This window comes from Podarcis raffonei, chromosome 11, assembly GCF_027172205.1.
Source record: "Podarcis raffonei isolate rPodRaf1 chromosome 11, rPodRaf1.pri, whole genome shotgun sequence".
In the NCBI taxonomy this organism is placed as follows: Eukaryota; Metazoa; Chordata; class Lepidosauria; order Squamata; family Lacertidae; genus Podarcis; species Podarcis raffonei.
The window spans coordinates 57,669,279-57,686,482 of NC_070612.1; the positions used below are offsets into that span (position 1 = coordinate 57,669,279).

The following is a 17,204-nucleotide window of genomic DNA, read 5'->3' on the forward strand; positions in this document are numbered from 1 at the left end:
ACTTAAGCAAAGCCACACCCTTCACTATCACTGCTGTTTCCAGCTATGCAGAATCAGCACTTTTGGAGGAAATTAACACAGACCTTGGCCAGAAATCATTGTATTTACACAAAAAGTCATTTCCTCTTCACACACTTAAAAAAAAAGAAAGATGATTCAGCAGAGGAAACGCTTCAAAAACATGTTTGCGTATGTTTTCACCTTTGTGGCTTCCAGAGTCCTCGTCTAGTGTGCACAAGCTACCGTATTTTTCGCTCTATAAGATGCACCAGACCACAAGACGCACCTAGTTTTTGGAGGAGGAAAACAAGAAAAAAAAAATTCTGAATCTCAGAAGCCAGAACAGCAAGAGGGATCGCTGCGCAGTGAAAGCAGCAATCCCTCTTGCGGTTCTGGCTTCTGGGATAGCTGCACAGCCTGCATTCGCTCCATAAGATGCACACACATTTCCTCTTACTTTTTAGGAGGGAAAAAGTGAGTCTTATAGAGCAAAAAATACGGTATTTAAAGGGGGGCGGGGAGCTAGTTCCCTTTCTGCTTGACTTACTTGCAATGTACAAATCACTACCAGAAGCAAATTACAGCCTTTATCCTAAATGTTCTAGGGATGGCTCACAAATCACGGCAGACTTGGGAAGAAAGGTGGAACATAAATGTAATGGTGGCTACTAGGTTGGCGTGCCTGCAGGTTAAAAAAGCAGGCCATGCCTAAAGGATAGCCTACAGCAACCTCTTAATATAAAAACTGCAGGGAGTAAAATAGTCCTGCAGAGTTCACAGCTGCTGCTAAAAAGTCAAGTTGTTGGAACTAACAGACAGCAATGCTCAGTTTGCTGGTGAACACGAATGCAGCTAGGAAATGAGGAATGATGGAAAAGTTGCAACAGGCAACCATTTATTTGTAAAAAAAACTTTAAAATTTTACTACAACAAAGATTAAGGAAAAACAGTATTCATATATATACATACATTGTATATGTATATACACATAATGTATCTTGTACAATTAAAATTACATGCTTTTCGGAACAGAAGAGTCTTGATCCCTCATACCACTTTCTCTTACCGCAAGAAATTCTTGCTTTCCTTAATTAAAATAAAAATAAAAATCAAACTTTCAAGTATAAGAAATAAGCACACTAGTATCTGAAAGTGGAAAAAAACATTTGCTTTGCACAAATGATCACTGTTAAGTACAGAGTAAATCTGTTTAGCTAACACTTGTATATGTGCCTTGGTGAACTTTACAACTGTGTAAAATCTTTACCTGAGATATGTGGAAAGAATGGAAGGTGCAAGTTCATGGGGTTTCAATTTTTCCATTCCACTTCAACGGAAATAAAAACTGATAATGTCTTAATATTTGTACTCGCACGGTATTCAACATGAGAGCTCTTCAGCAGAACAATTTTCATGTTACCAAGTATCTTAAACTCCAGAAAAACACAGAGGCAAGCACCACTTGTGGCAACCAGCATGCAGACAGTGAAATAGAGGTAGCATTGTCTTATAGCTTCAACAGGATCACTTGATTTTAGCCACATTATCTTCTGCAAAAGGCACTCACTTTTTCATTTCTAAGTCTGGTGTTAAAATTGAAATATACTAGCATTGTTTTACTAGAAATGTTTTTTCATTTTTAAATTAAACAAGCACGATAAAAAAGGAGAGGACTTAGGAAACGAGCTTTGTATCACTACGTATGCTTCTTCTGTTTGGAAAAATGACTTTAAAAACCTCTAGGTACCGCAAAGCTAGAGTCCTCCCAGTTAAAATGCCAGTATTTAAGCAGCACGATGTATAATCAGAAACGAACTGTGAAATACCCAGAAATACACCAGCCTTTTATAACTAAAATAAGAGCAAGAGGTCACAGTAAAAAAATAAGATGATTGGTCACTTAAAAAGTGGTGCTGGGAGGCAGCGGCAACCCATGAATGTAGAAACTTATAAATACATACAAAACTGTCGTACTTAATCCTTTGTCGCTATTTGCTATTAGAAAAGTGTGTGCTTTCTTGTGTTTGCTTTTACCGAGAGACAACTGAGCTAATTGAATTATAAGATGTCCCGCTGTTACAGCTTGAAGCATAGGCTTCCTGGCCATTCACATCTAAACTGACTCTAAACACAGAGGATGCTTTCATTAAAAAGTCGGCTGCATCTCTGCGCCCCAGTTCCCTCAGTTTAGACATTAGGGTGCCCACAGTACTTTCAGGGCTATTTCCCCATTCCTGAAGAAGAGCATAGGATGGGCTCGGGACAAAGTCATTCTGACTCCCATTGTTTGTATTGTATTTCGCAACCAGATCAGGAAGGCCCAAGTTCATAGCAAGAAGGCACCAGTCCTTGCCCATGGGATCAGGTGGATCCAGAAGTCGACTCAGTTTCCTTCGTGTAAGCAGATTCAGATCAGACACGTGGATATCCATCCCCAAACTCCCCTGTGAATAGACATCAAGACACCCAAAGCACAGTATACTGCTAAAGCTTTCTTTGTAGCCACCCATGGTATTAGTCAATGAGGTCTCCTTTTGACTTTGTGCGCGGAAAAAATCTCTCGGGTGGTAGATCATGATTGGCTCATGGTGTTCCCTCAGCTGCTGAGGACTGAGATAGTGTTTGACTGTCAGGAGTCCAGGTAATGTTGTGGCCATCAGGTTATCAATCGTACTGCACACAGAGTCCAGGAACAAGCAGCATTTTATCTTCTCTGTTTCCAGGCCTCTAACTTGAACCTCAATACCCTGACCATTGTTCACAAGGAGGACAAGGAGTTCAGCTCCACGGTTCACAATCTTTGACCCATTGATCCACAAGCGTATGTCTGCATCTCCCTCTGTGCTCTGTTGATGGATCCATCTACAAAGATTCACCTGAACTTTGTGGAATATCCCACAAGGCAGTGGGGTGAGGTGTTCCACAGGAACAATTCTAACACCACCATAAATCATAACTTCATCTTCCTCGTCAGCCCAAGACCTATGGAGGCTATCAGTCTTGATTAAAGCAGGAATGTCAATCATTGTTCCACTGCTGAGATCCCTGGCACAGATGTCCATAGCGTCCAAGATTTGGATGAGTTCTTCTATATCGCTATCTGGGACCAGGCGCTGGATGTCCTCTATGGTGTAACGGCCTCTGTAGTGATGGAGCGCCTTGGGGTTCTCCACGGACAGGAGTCTTCCAAGCACATTTGAACACAGCCAGCGAGGATCTAGCAGAACAACATCTTGGACTGTCTCGCTTTGCATGATATTGATCTGTTGAACAGAAGAAAAGCCACAAGTCAAATCCAAATATGAGAGAAAGGAATAGTTTTGGAGACACCGCAGCTTTAACTGTAAGAGGACTACAGGTTCTCATATGGTCCATTATCTACATCCAATGAAAAATGTGAATTTGAGAAAGGGAGGAGAGCTTCTCCTTGTACTGAGTTCTCTGGCATACAGCACTTAAAGGACAGTGCAGACCACAAGTTATGGCTAGGTATCAAGCTGAGCCAAAAGTCATTCACCTCTTTTGATGGCCAAGCTGCAAAGTATGCAGAGTTACTGTATTTTTCGCTCTATAGGACACACTTTTCCCCCTCCAAAAATTAAGGGGAAATGTGTGTGCGTCCTACAGAGCGAGTGCAGGCTGCGCGGCTAAGCCCAAAGCCAGAACAGGGAGACGGAGCGCTGCGGAGAGCTCTGTCTCGCTGTTCTAGCTTGGGGATGGCTGCGTGCAAAGCCTCTGCAGGGCAGCGGGGTGCCTTCACCCCGCTGCCCTGCAGAGGCTACAAAGGCTGTCCCCGAAGCCAGAACAGTGAGGCAGTCTCGCTGTTCTAGCTTAGGGATGGTAGCCGCCTGAAGCCTCCAGAGCGCAGCGGGAGTTCCCGCTGTGCTCTGGAGGCTTTGGGTGAATGCACCTTGAAAGCACCTTGTTTTAGAGGGGAAGAACAAGAAAATTTTTTTTTCCCCTGTTCTCCCCCTCCTATGGTCCGGTGCGTCCTATGGTCTGGTGCGTCCTATAGAGCGAATTGATTGATTGATTCTTTATTACGGCCATTGGCCCATCACACGACAGTTTCCCATACCAACATAATGTACTTAAACCTCCAAATTTAAAAAACCAAAGCAAAACAAAACAAAAGACCAACATCATACATTACAATAAATTTGTAACATAAACATCGCCCTCTACTCATAAATTAGTAGAAGACATCAATGGTGAAATCACCTAATTACATCCTAAAACATAGATCATAGTTTAAAGAGATTATCCGAGCCGCACAGGAGTCCGTTTCTCTTCTTTAGGGATAGGACGCTGATCAAGAATCTGGCAACCATGAGTGATCTTAGGGGGTCATCATCATTTAGTAGATATCTCAGTTTGGCTTCATTCGTATCATCGGCAATTCCCTTTAGATATTGAGCAAGAAACTCGCTCCTGGCCGATGAGTGAAAAGCACAATCAAAAATTATGTGATGCAACGATTCCGGTGCCCCACAATTACAATCACATAAGAGCGATATCTGTCCATTGGAGAATCTATTTCTCAGCACGTTTGATGGGAAGGTGTTGAATCTTGCCTTTACAAAGGCATATCTATGAGCCGAAGAAGTTAAGGAATTCAAATAGTTTGGGAGCCTTAAGAGGGGTAATAAACCAAGGTTTAGAGGTGAGCAGGTACCACTGCCCAAGACCATTTTCTGCTGCAAGTCCATCTCCTCTAGTTTACAGGTTACTGTTCTTTTAGCTGGAACTATATCCTGCTCTAGTAATTTGGATGGGGAGATTCCCATTGCCGTAATTTTCAGTTGTAAATTTTTTACCCATGGGCTCTGGAAATCATCTCTCCACATACATTGTATCAAGTACAAGTTTGGGAGATTGTGCCATAGAGATAACCAGTGACAAAGTATGTGCTTCCACAGAGCGTTTTCCAGGGATACAATATTAAGTTCCATGCGTAGCGCTGTATTACTTACACAGTTGGGCAGTTTCAATATCCTTCTTAAAAACTGATTTTGAATAACCTCTAGGTGAAATAGGTTGACAAAAGTCCCCCAAATTGAGATGGCATAAGCAATTGTCGGGATCACCTTGGCCTTGAAGACTTTCAACGCCGATGGGATGTGAAGGGCCCCATCGGTGAAGAAAAATCGCAAGATCGCCAAGGAGATAGCTTTGGCTCTATTTGTAACATAGGCTACATGGGCCTTCCATCTAAGGTTATGTTGTAACCAAACTCCCAAGTATTGGAATCTATAGACTTGTTCGATGACTCTCCCATCAATTCTCCAATTATGGAGTTTCCGGCTCTTTGAGAAAATTAGGATCTTAGATTTATCATAATTAAGGGAATTTGCGTTACAATATGATCCAAAAATTTTTAAGGCCCTCATAAGACCTACTCTAGAAAAAGAAAGGATGACGCCTATAGAGCGAAAAATACGGTACCTATAGAATTAACATTGGATTAATGCAGTTTACTTACTTCTCCTATACTGTGTAGCTGCTGGGCAATGTGCCTCAGCTCATCTTCGCTTGCTAACGGGTTAAGCTGATCTTGCACATCATACACAAATTGCTGCAGTGACATGAGCTGGTTGGGTCCATTCACTTTTCTCCATGAAGGTAGCGTGGAGACGATTTTTTCGCACAAGTGTGTCATGGGTGGACATGTCTATGGAAAACACCAGATTGGACATTAGCTCTAATTTGAGAAGGTAAACTGTTATCTTTTCACTTAAAAAAATATATATGCCATCAATCACTCATATCCTAGCAGGAACAGACCCAGTGCGGTGGAACAGAGTCACAGAGCCGCACTTCTGAGACTGGTGTTACTACAGCTTAGCCAGATGGGTCTGTGGCAGGGCAGGTGTGATGCTACACAGACACAACAGCAGAGCCAATCTGCTGCCGCCACTGGTGCATCTGCACAGTCTCTACCTGGCCAGGTAAGCTGAAGTACTGTGAGGGCTGCTGGCTCCATGGCTCTGCCACACCTCACTGGATGCTGAAGAATAGAGCATTGATTCTCTTTGGCCATGTATACTCCTCTATTGGTAATGATGCTAGAAGTGGAAGTTATTTCCACAACTGATGCAGCCCTGGCAGTACTGGCTTGCAAGCTCATTCTGCTGAATGTGAAGGCTGTGCTATTCTGTCATTCCCATTTCAAGGCGATGCATTCTGTAAAGGAATACAAGAGTGAAAGAAGCTATCAAATCACAGATTATGCTAAGTACTTAGTCATAGTCACTCCTGCTCCAGGCATCATGTAAACTGTATTTTCTTAAAAAAAACAACAACCTCAAAGCAAACTGCGACAGCATAACTGTAACACTCATCCCTTTTATATTTGTAATGTGAAAGTATGTCACAGTACATTATCCTCAGTTTTTGACAAGACAGTTAACAAGCCTTTTCTTTTATATTTCAAACGTTTCATAAAGACAGCACAACGTGTTAGTATGGCTTGCATTTAATCTGTACTGGCATAAGCAGACAGGCTCTTGAAGTCTTTTTAATGGAAAAACTGTGCAGTACCATGAACTTTCTGGAACAAAACAAACCCCGTTTCTTGGCACCATTTGCACAAGTTAACAGTATGAACTCAGGTGCATGCATATGCTGCAGAAAAAGAGCAGTGAAATGATCACTAGTTTAGCTGAGTGGTTCTGGCAAAGAAGGACCAGCTTTTCACCACATTACAATCTACGAAACATGTGAAAGCAGGAATCAACACACACTGCTTAAAAGGGGTTGCATTCTTCAGAATCCTGCCTCTGGCGAAAACTCATACTGAAACGAACTGTATAGCTGATGCCTGTTTGACAGCATTGTTAAATACTTATTCTGGGAGTGAGAAACATTTTACACACCAAAAAAATCTGGTGGCAAACCCAGCAGTAGGAGAGTGTAAGAATTATGCAGCAGAGGAGAGATGGTTGATTTACAGAAAAGTATGCTTCTGTATATATACTATGTTTGGTTTTTTTTACAAAAAAACCCCCACACAATTGGATGCCAGACAAATTAATCCCTTTTTCAAATTTGTTGGAAGTGAAAGTGGCTGAGTAAATAATGTGCAAAATTAAACAGAAGCAGTGAGAAAACCACTATGGTATGCTGTGTAAAATATGGGACTAGGACCAGTGTTCAAACAACCACTCAGCCATAAATCTCAGTACGGGACCTATGGCAACTCATGTGATATGAGAATAAAGTGGAATAGCTAATTCATTCCACCATGAGTTCCTTGGAGGAACGGCAAAGTATAAATGAAGAAAACAAAAATCACTCTCACTGAAAGGTTCAGAATGGTTTGGTCACATGGAATTCAAGAGGCCCAAAGCTTTTCAGAAGAACTAGTTCAACACTGCAGACACATGTTTAAAAACTTGCTATACTTCAATAAAATATTTATTAGGCCGTTTCTGCAGAATGAGACAAGTATATTTTCTATCTAAATTTACTTGCTCCCTTTTTTTACAAGGCGTAAGAAAGAGCTGAAAGAATTTATGGGTTCATGATCTATTTAATACTTCTTGCTCACCACCAGAGGGCACTCAGGCCAATGAATCTAATTTATCCCATACAGACCTTGTTTGTACTTGATTCATATTTCTAACTCTCTTCCTTTCTTCCCATACTTATAACCACAAGGCAACTTCATAACTCAAGGTGCACTCAAAATGAAAATACTCTCATGAGGCCTGGGCCAATGGATGTACTAAGAAGACGTGACTTACAGAAATAATTTGACTACGTAATTCTTGGAGGTGGTTGCGGAGAATCTTCATATCTTTAGAACCAGATGCCCCAGCATCCAAAATAAATAACCTGTCTAAAATGTGAAGGTCATTTCCAAACCTGAAAGGAAAAGAATAAAGAACCTGTTTATCATTTTACAGTACTGCATCCATCTTTTTCATTCTTATCCCATGTATTAATTGAAGCAGTTTGAGGAAGCAAGTTCTACTAGTATCACATATCTAGTAAAAAAACCAACCTTGTAACTTGATCCTATTTCTATATACTCAGATCCTTCCAAATTTAGTGGTGCTTATCCCACAGTAAGTGTGCATATCTTTGTGGTACACAGTGCCCTGGTTTAGTTGAAACTACGTTGAGCATGAGCGAAGGAAATTGAAACCTTCCCACTTTCTATTTTGAATTAACTGTGGTTTCCCATTATGCCCGGACTAAGAAAGCTGTGGGTTACTCTAACTGTGCTCACTTCAAACATGATCTGAAAACCATGGCTTAATGCTGCTTTGTTTGACTCAAGAGTTCAAACAAAATAGAAAATGGACGTCTGTTCAAAGTGGAAAGCAAGCAGATGCTTCTACGTGGAAGTAGGGAATGCCTGAGCTCAAGTTTGCTGTGCCACATTTTCATAATGGAAATCCATTGTTTTAGACATTAAAAAAAATATTACTGATTTTATATCTACTGATTTTTGTATTTTTTACTTTTGCTACAATAACTGCTTTTGTTTCTGATGTTTTTGATCTGTTTTATATTTGCTTTATGGTTCTCTTTAGTTAAAGATCAAAAAGGAAATCCATTGTTTCCTTTCTGCATCTGAACCAGTCCAATGAAAGGTGTAGATTTTCTTTATTTGTATGCAAGTACAGCCTTTTCTTTTTTTAAAAAGTTTATCTCAAGGTCCTAACATGCACACAAGTTTTAAAATATACTAATTTCTTAGAAAAGCAATCGTTCCTTTTAAAAATAATACAGTTCTTACCTGTTCCTGATTTCTTTCAGAAGAGATGTATCTTTGTCATACTGGAACTCTCCTCCAGCAGAACGCGGAAGATTGACAATGTCGGCATGAGTAGCCACCAGTGCAACATGTAGTGGGTTTTTTAGCTTTCCTCCAAATGCTTCGGGAGAAAAAAAAAACACATAAGGAAGACTTTGAGGGGGAAAGCTTTCTCTTCTAATGGCATGGTTCAAATGTAACGTTTTATGGTATGTTAAATTGTTATAATTAGTTGACCATTTCAACTTGGACCAGCAGCTTAACCACGGTTTGTTAACCATGAACAAACCATCCCTGTAAGCCATGGTTTGTTATTGGTCTATAAACTTTGGCTTAGCGTTATATGTGAACTTGGCGCTCAAGTCAGGGATTGATTAAATGTTTCCCCAAACTTAAGAGGCTGACTGTGGCTAGTGTGATTTCATTCATAGCACAAAAAACAGATGTTCATCATTCCAAAGCAAAATTGATGGTCCATGTCATAAAACAGAGACATATTACAAATCACAATAAATCTTTGTAAACCATCTATTTCGTTTCTAACAAAATATATATTTGGAGAAGGGGCAATGCTTTTTTCTAGCTATAGCTACTTTTTTAAAAGATCATCCATTGACCGCACTAGTCTACAATACTATGGTTGAGATTATTATAGGCAGGAAACAAACAATCTAAAAAACATTCATACAGTGGTATGAATGCAAATTTACAGTACTTACACAAACAAAGAATTCTCACATAAGTGAGAGTTAAGAAGGAAAGCCTGGGAGATACCATGAAAAAGAATGAGAGAGAAAGAGATACAAATGGGATATGAATGAGGTAACAGCACTGAAGACAAATTTGTACAGCCTGCTTGCTTATACATCATCTTCATAAGATGAAAGTATTTTGCCAAATTTCGGAAAATACTGAATTTAACTTTATCGCTATTACCTGTATTGTGGCACATACTCTAGAGGCAATACCACAAAAATCCGTATGAGCAAGGGCCATCATATGCTAAACACATACATTCTTCAAATGCAGAATACAGATAAGCATACTTCAGACTTCCATGGAACATAAGCATTCCCAATACAATCCTTGGTTTCTGTTTTGTGCTCTTTGTAAATTCTATGCAAATCTAGAACACCCCAAATCCCTATATTGGTTCCAGTGCAAATATTATCTGTATGCATTCTAGTGTGTAGCAGATCATGTGCTTTGCATGGAGAAGGTCCTATGTTCAATTCAAGTAGGACTGGGAGAGAGTGCTGTCTCAAACTCCAGAGAGCCATTGGTAGCCAATGAAGACCGGGGTGTTGTCAGATGACAATTCCCATCAGCTCTGACCATTGGCCATGCTTGCTGGGCTGTTCAGCAACATCTGGCAGGCCAAAGGTTCTCTACCCTGATATAGATAATGCTGACCTAGATGGACCAATTAACTGGTTCATCTTATATTCTTATATTCATAACAAGCACTATGGTCTTTGTTAAACTGTCAGGCCCATGATTGTTTAATTAATGGCTTTGTTGCACACATTTCAGCAGCTTTGCTGTTGATGAAGTGAAGACAGACATCATGACTTTGTTCTTCCAAAAAACTTCCACAGTAGGTGAAGAGTAATTTACCATAATGAAGCTAGATTTATGATGTTAGCTAAACCTATATATTTAATACTTCTCCAAAATATGGAGCAACTAAGTTCGTTGGCATACCCAACTTTAAAGCAACATGCCCAGTTAAAATATTTGACCAGTGATCTCATTTAAGAGGTATATTGAACAGCAAAGAATTCTAAAAAGGTTAATTTGTATGAATCAAGGCAGTAGAGTAAAAAGAAGGATGGAATGGTTCAACATAGCTCTACAAAACCATGAAGAAATACTGCTTTCTCCCATGTTGAAGGGCTGGCAGAGATAAAGTACTTGTGGCATACCTATGGATTCTTCGACTGGAACAAGAGATTTTAGGAAACTAAGCCAAAAGGTCACTTGGTTCAACTGTATTTCATAGGGCTCTTCAAGACTAAAAAGTACAACGTGAACTGAGGTGGGATCATTTGCAGCAAAATAGTCATAGCAGCAGAAATACACGGGATTCCCAGAGAATTCCCACACACTGAAATCACCAACTCCTGCAACAAGCAAATATATATTATCAAGACATTAAGTAGAACAAGTTTTACAAACGTTTTTATTCTTGTTGTTGTTGAAGTATACATATCATTATTGTTATTATTATTATTAGTTATTATATTCAGAGACAGAGGCTGCAATCCTGATCAGAGTTACATTTACTGATTTCAAAGAACCAAGCCATGCATACTGGGTGCAAGACTGCAGTCAAAATTAGACAGGTTTATCCACTGAAGAAATTCAAGTCTTTTTTTTACCACAGTGGGTCTTACATTAGAAGACAAACTTTTCTCCATAACTTTTCTGTAAAAACTATAGAAAACATGGCACAATACACCTACCACTAAAGCTGTAGTTTGTGCAGAAGTACACGTTAAGACCACTGCAAGAGAGTTAATTGCTAAAATATTAAATGAGTAATTTTACCATTTTTGTCTTCTTTGACAGAATCTGAAGCATACTATTACACAGGCATATTACTGTGCTATATAAAGTGTCAAAACAGGAGGTTTTCTTTTAAAAAAAATCAGAACAGACCATTTTGTTTCACAAGACAGTAGAATAATAATGTGTAATTGTAAACTCAGAGAGAGAGAGATTAGAATAGTCATAGTTCATTACTAACTGCCATTTTATGCAATACTTTATCATGCAATTTTAATTTTTTAAAATTTTCTGAAGCTGAGAGAAGAATAGGTTTATTCCCTGTCCTCCAGAGAGTAATAGGCATTTTTACAAACTTTAATTCATAGGATTTATAAATAAATGCATCTCAGGAAGGCGGGAGCACTAGAAAAATCCCTCAGCATTTTAAAAGGAATTTTAATTTCAGATATTAGTAGTTCAGAAATGTTATCTTTATTAATCTGCAGGATTTGAGCAAATACTTTGGCTAGTGTAATAATCTCAATCTGTATATATTAACAGGATGTTAGGCTATAGCTGGTAGTGACAGTATGCTAATTCCAGGCTGGAATTTAGGCCCCAATGCATACTATCTTTAGGGATTCCTTCAAAAATTGTGACATTTTCCTAAGCTCATAATTTCTATGACAAACCCCTGGCACTTTTGACAAATATTGTGTCCTACGACGGTGGAGATGCAATCTATTACTCCTTCTCGTGGAATATTTGTCTGCTGTTTTTCGAAGCTTTGAAGAATAACAAGTAAGCATCTGAAATATCTACCCATTAGTACATCTGCAGGTTGGAAGGACTCAGCCTTTCTTTGGGTACAGGTTGGCTGAATGAGAGCTTCTTAAACAGCAGTGAGTAAGCCCTGAGTAAGCACCTCACAATGTTTGTTCATCAGTGGCAGAGTGAATTCCTCAGACTATAGATACAATGCTCCCATCATGTCTGTTCAACCCTACGTTGAATACCCTGGAGAAGACCGTCCCTCGTATAAGGGTTTCTTTGCAGGCTGTAAAAGGGCCTATATCTCCTCAGACAGAGAATGGCTCTCTCCAGCTTGTATTCCTCATAGAGATGCTTGTACAGAGCACACAGCAAGTTAAACCACACTTCTGGGATTCCATCAATAAATGTAATACCACCACACTGGCTTTGGCCAGTATCTCTTGGCTCTCAGAGGATTAGTGCTGGATTGAGATACTACGCTGACACTGAAGAAACTTTAAAATAGTAATGTTTCTTGAGATATTGTGTTGACATAGCAAATGTTACACCTAATTGTAAGCTTTTATTGTGCTGGTAGAGAGTCTGAAATTAGGGACAAAGGTAAAGGGACCCCTGACCATTAGGTCCAGTGGTGACTGACTCTGGGGTTGCGGCGCTCATCTCGCTTTACTGGCCAAGGGAGCCGGCGTACAGCTTCCGGGTCATGTGGCCAGCATGACTAGGCCGCTTCTGATGAAACCAGAGCAGCGCACAGAAGCGCCGTTTACCTTCCCGCCGGAGTGGTACCTATTTATCTACTTGCACTTTGATGTGCTTTCGAACTGCTAAGTTGGCAGGAGCAGGGACTGAGTAACGGGAACTCACCCCGTTGCGGGGATTCGAACCGCTGACCTTCTGATCGGCAAGTCCTAGGCTCAGTGGTTTAACCCACAGCGCCACCTGTGTCCCTGAAATTAGCGATAAAGCACTGATATACTTAAAGTGTGCCCCCTCTTAGAGAGGTTTCAAGGGTGGAAACTATAGGGGAGACTTATGTCTGTAGAATGCTCTCCCAATAATGCTCACCTGTTTTCACTGCCAGGTTAACACTTTCTCATTCCCAGGACACTTGATGGAACATGATCCAGCTGTGCTCTGGGTTACTGATAAATGTTTGTTTGCTGGTTTTCTGTGGTGGCTGGCACTGTTCTATGTATTTCGTTAATTTTTCATGGGTGTTTCAAACAATTTTGGATTTTTTCAACCCGAATGTAAGCCACCTAGAGCTTGCTCTGTGTTCGGCAACTAACAAAATAAACCAATAAATCATTTAAGTGGATTTCAGACTGAAGCGTTTTTTGCACAAAGGACCCAATTAGTTACATTAAAAGAAGAGGATTCAAGTTCATGTTTTACCATTCAAATATGCATTCTGAACGTCAATGGCCTTGGTTGACTGGTCATCTGCTGAGCAGTGGGAATGGTGAGAGGGCGAGACGAAGACTTCCAACATCCCTTTGGTAAGGCCTGGCTCAAACATCATGCTCCGGCTTCTCACACTAACATTCTCACAGCCAGGATACAGATTTGTAATACTTACTGAAACTGGATCACAGGAAGAAAAGGAGAAGGGCAAAAGAAGATTACAAACCTTGAATTTTTAAAAAGAGCATTATTACAAAACCATGTGGACAGACCATTGTCTGCGCAGAGCAAGTTCAAGCGTTGGTGGCAAAAATAAGGCGCTGATGCTATCAGCAGCTGCCTGGAATATTCTCTTTTCAGATATACAAGTACACAACAATCAATCACAACCAAAGCCCTCCTATCTTCTCTGGAGGTGAATCAGCAGTTCAGAACAGCCCCTTGGTGCCAAAGGAGGTCATTCCCAGTTCACAGCTGGGTAGATTACATATGGTTGGAGACCTTATTTTTGGAGGGGGTAGAGGCACTGGTACTTTACTTGTGAGAGCAATATTTTCCCCCTCACCAATTATTACTGCAGGGATCAATGATTTGAACAAGTATGTTATTATCTAAATATTAAGGAGGCTACCTATAAAGTATCAATTTGAATAATAAATAGCAAAGCTGTATCTTTTCCAAGTGGAAGCATGAAGGAGCAGAGCCATTTCATTATCCGTAACTTTTTCAGGATTAACAGAAACCATGCAAATTTAGTACAGTGGTACCTCGGGTTACATGCGCTTCAGGTTACATACACTTCAGGTTACAGACTCCCAGAAATAGTACCTCGGGTTAAGAACTTTCCTTCAGGATGAGAACAGAAATCGTGCTCCGGCTGCGCGGCGGCAGTGGGAGGCCCCATTAGCTAAAGTGGTGCTTCAGGTTAAGAACAGTTTCAGGTTAAGAATGGACCTCCGGAACGAATTAAGTACATAACCAGAGGTACCACTGTAAATATGTATAATTAGTACTTTTGGTATTGAACTAGCCTCCCCTCTAGTGGTTGAAATAATTAAGGCACCCCTGACATTTCTGAAGGCGCAAGTCAGCTTTGATCAACTTGGTGCCCTGTTTTAAGACTACGACTCGAATCAACCCCAGCCAGAACGGCCCTGGAGGGCACCCAGTTGGGGAAAGCGGAAATAAATATAAATACATATTTTAATGTGAAAAACAGCATTATCTTAACTGCACCTTTAGTGCCACACTGTAAAGCATTCTCATCCATCTTAACAGTGGTGCATCCACTCTTCTTAGAAACCAAGTACTATGCTAGTGTACTACTGAAATATAAAATGTCAAGAGCCAAAAATGAATGGTGCAGACCATCACCACTCCCCAAGCAAAGCTCTGCCATTTTGTGGGTCTTTCCTTCTAAAAAAACCAAAACATTTCTTTCCAAGAGTTTAACACCTGCCATCTTTAAAGCCAGTATGTACCATATTTTTCCATCTATAAGATACCCCTATGTACAGTGGACGCTTGGGTTGCGAACGTGATCCGTGCGAGATGCACCTTCGCAACCCGCGCCTGCGCACGCGAGGGTAGCGATTCAGTGCACCTGTGCATGCACAAAGCGCAATTTAGCACTTCTGCGCATGTGCGACTGCCAAAACTCGGAAGTAACCCATTCTGGTACTTCCGTGTTTCGGCAGTCTGCAACCCAAAAAAACGCAACCTGAAGTGGACGCAACATGCGGTATGACTGTATAATTTTTGGGGACTCAATTTTAAGAAAATGAGGGGAGATGGCCCAAAATTGTTGAGCTTCTTCCCTTATGCAGCTTCGGGCAGGAGGGTGTGTTGCTTCATGCCCCCCCTCATGCCACTATCCGTGTATAGGACAACCCCTGTTTTTTGACATGATTTTTGAGTCAAAAAACCTCGTCTAATACACGCAAAAATACAGTATCTAGCAAGCCCCACCCTCCTGCAGGAAGGCTACTCTTCTGCCTTCTCCAACTTTGTATGAAAAGTGATCATTGCATTACTGCAACTAGATTAGACCCAGCACGAACACCACAAATTAAAACAGTTGCTGTAAACTAGTATGTTCACCCAATGCACTGAGGTAAAAAACAATGACTATTAAGAGCGACAACATAAAAAGCCTTAAAATGGTACCTGATGGCTTATTAGATAAAGGTGAAGGGGGAAACCGGACAGAGTTTGTAGAGGAAAGCCTTGGTCTGCGCCTTCTGAAAAAGCTTCTCAGGAGCCCACACTTCAGAGACTCCACAAGAGTAGTTTTCCCAGATGCCGAGTGTCCAAAAAGCTTAAGTTTTATTCTCGGCTGAAGATTATGAGTAGGTCTAAGATGCTGGATGAAAAGTGCTCTGTGTGTATCCTATAAGGTGAAAGCAAAGAATAAAAGAAACACGTAGTTGTGAAGAGAAACGCCAAACATCAAAATGCTTTTACTTCTTTAAACACCCCATATTTTCCAGAGTAAAGCAGTTGTGCAAGAATTAGTATTCTGATTCAAGTAGCAAAAATATAACGAGGGATAGGGGAGACAAAGCCCCGTGGCACAAGGGGAAGCCTTTGTGCTAATGGGACAACTTTGCTGGATACAACCTTTCTTTCCTCTAGGGAAAAGGGAATACTTTACCCTTAGGGGATTTTGTTAAAATTAAAGTGATATCTGTCAATGAATTACAAACCATTACTAAAATTTATTTTTTTGATCTATTATTTATCACAGTATTTTAGGTTCAAGAGAAATAAAGCTCGATTCCTCACTCATCTCCTCACCTTTTTTAATCTTGTAAGCAGACTGGCTACGTGTTCGTGTTGCTCCGCTTTAGCCAGATCTTCTGCTGTTTTTCCATCCTGTTAGAAGACAAGCGATTAGCTACAATGACTTCTAGCCCACAAGAGAAAAACAGAAACAAAAATGTTCCAATATCCTCAGGGTGGTAAGAAAATAAATTATGTCAGAAGCAAATGGATTAAGGAAAGAAATAGCAAGGACCTCCTAGCTAGAATCTCTATTTTGTTCCCTTTCTGTTCTTTTTCTCTTAATGCTTCTTTTATAGAAGCATCCTGATATTACAGAAACACTTGAAGCATTTTTTTTTTACCCCTTTCAGCATGACTGCTCCCATCTTTACAAAGAAACACACAAAAAGCTTTTTCCAAGCCATGTGTTCCTAATACTGCGTATGAACAATATGAATCTTTAAAATGCAACTACAACGATCTGTTGGTGCTCATTTAAATAGGATGCAAGAAATCATGAATTGTGTTTATATAGCTATGAGAAATAGAGAGGGGGAAATGAATTACTTGGTTACTTTGTCTATCATCTCTGGGAGGTCTTAGTGCAGGGAAGATGACAGCGCAGCTTTAAACAGCTTAAGCAAACTCAGGAGCAAATCTGTCTTCAGCATTCTGCTTTTGACTTTTAATTACCTACATTTCATGAGTCAGCAGTTTGGTGTGAAATGAAGTATAAGAAAAATTGCTTACTGTAATAGCCTCTTAGGGCTGCATTCGTGCAACTGTTATACCTTGAGGACCTACCCATTCTGTATTTACAATCTTTTCTGAAACAGAACTGCATTTTCGATTTAAGCGAGGAGATCTAATGCAGTCCTTCTGATAGTGTGCTAGCATGTCTTCAATTAAGACCACCAAGATCAACAAAATAGCGGAACTCAAAGTGGTTCTTTTCTGCTAACCATTTGAAGACACTGTGCTACCTCATCTATCCAAAACTATGTTTCCA

General features: G+C 40.3%; 1 protein-coding gene across 3 annotated transcripts in view; it reads right to left on the reverse strand.

The window, feature by feature from the left end:
- Positions 1-867: 867 nt before the first annotated feature.
- DAPK1 (death associated protein kinase 1) overlaps positions 868-17,204 on the reverse strand; it is an 80,749-nt gene continuing 64,412 nt past the window's right edge. For all 3 annotated transcript variants that reach the window (XM_053409145.1, XM_053409144.1, XM_053409146.1), the window contains 8 exons: positions 16,229-16,306; positions 15,599-15,821; positions 13,424-13,612; positions 10,690-10,887; positions 8,747-8,885; positions 7,746-7,866; positions 5,483-5,671; positions 868-3,263 (listed from right to left, as the gene is read on the reverse strand). In XM_053409145.1, the coding sequence (XP_053265120.1) occupies positions 2,031-3,263; positions 5,483-5,671; positions 7,746-7,866; positions 8,747-8,885; positions 10,690-10,887; positions 13,424-13,612; positions 15,599-15,821; positions 16,229-16,306 (2,370 nt within the window). In that variant the 3' untranslated portion in view covers positions 868-2,030. The remainder of the gene's footprint in view (positions 3,264-5,482; positions 5,672-7,745; positions 7,867-8,746; positions 8,886-10,689; positions 10,888-13,423; positions 13,613-15,598; positions 15,822-16,228; positions 16,307-17,204) is intronic.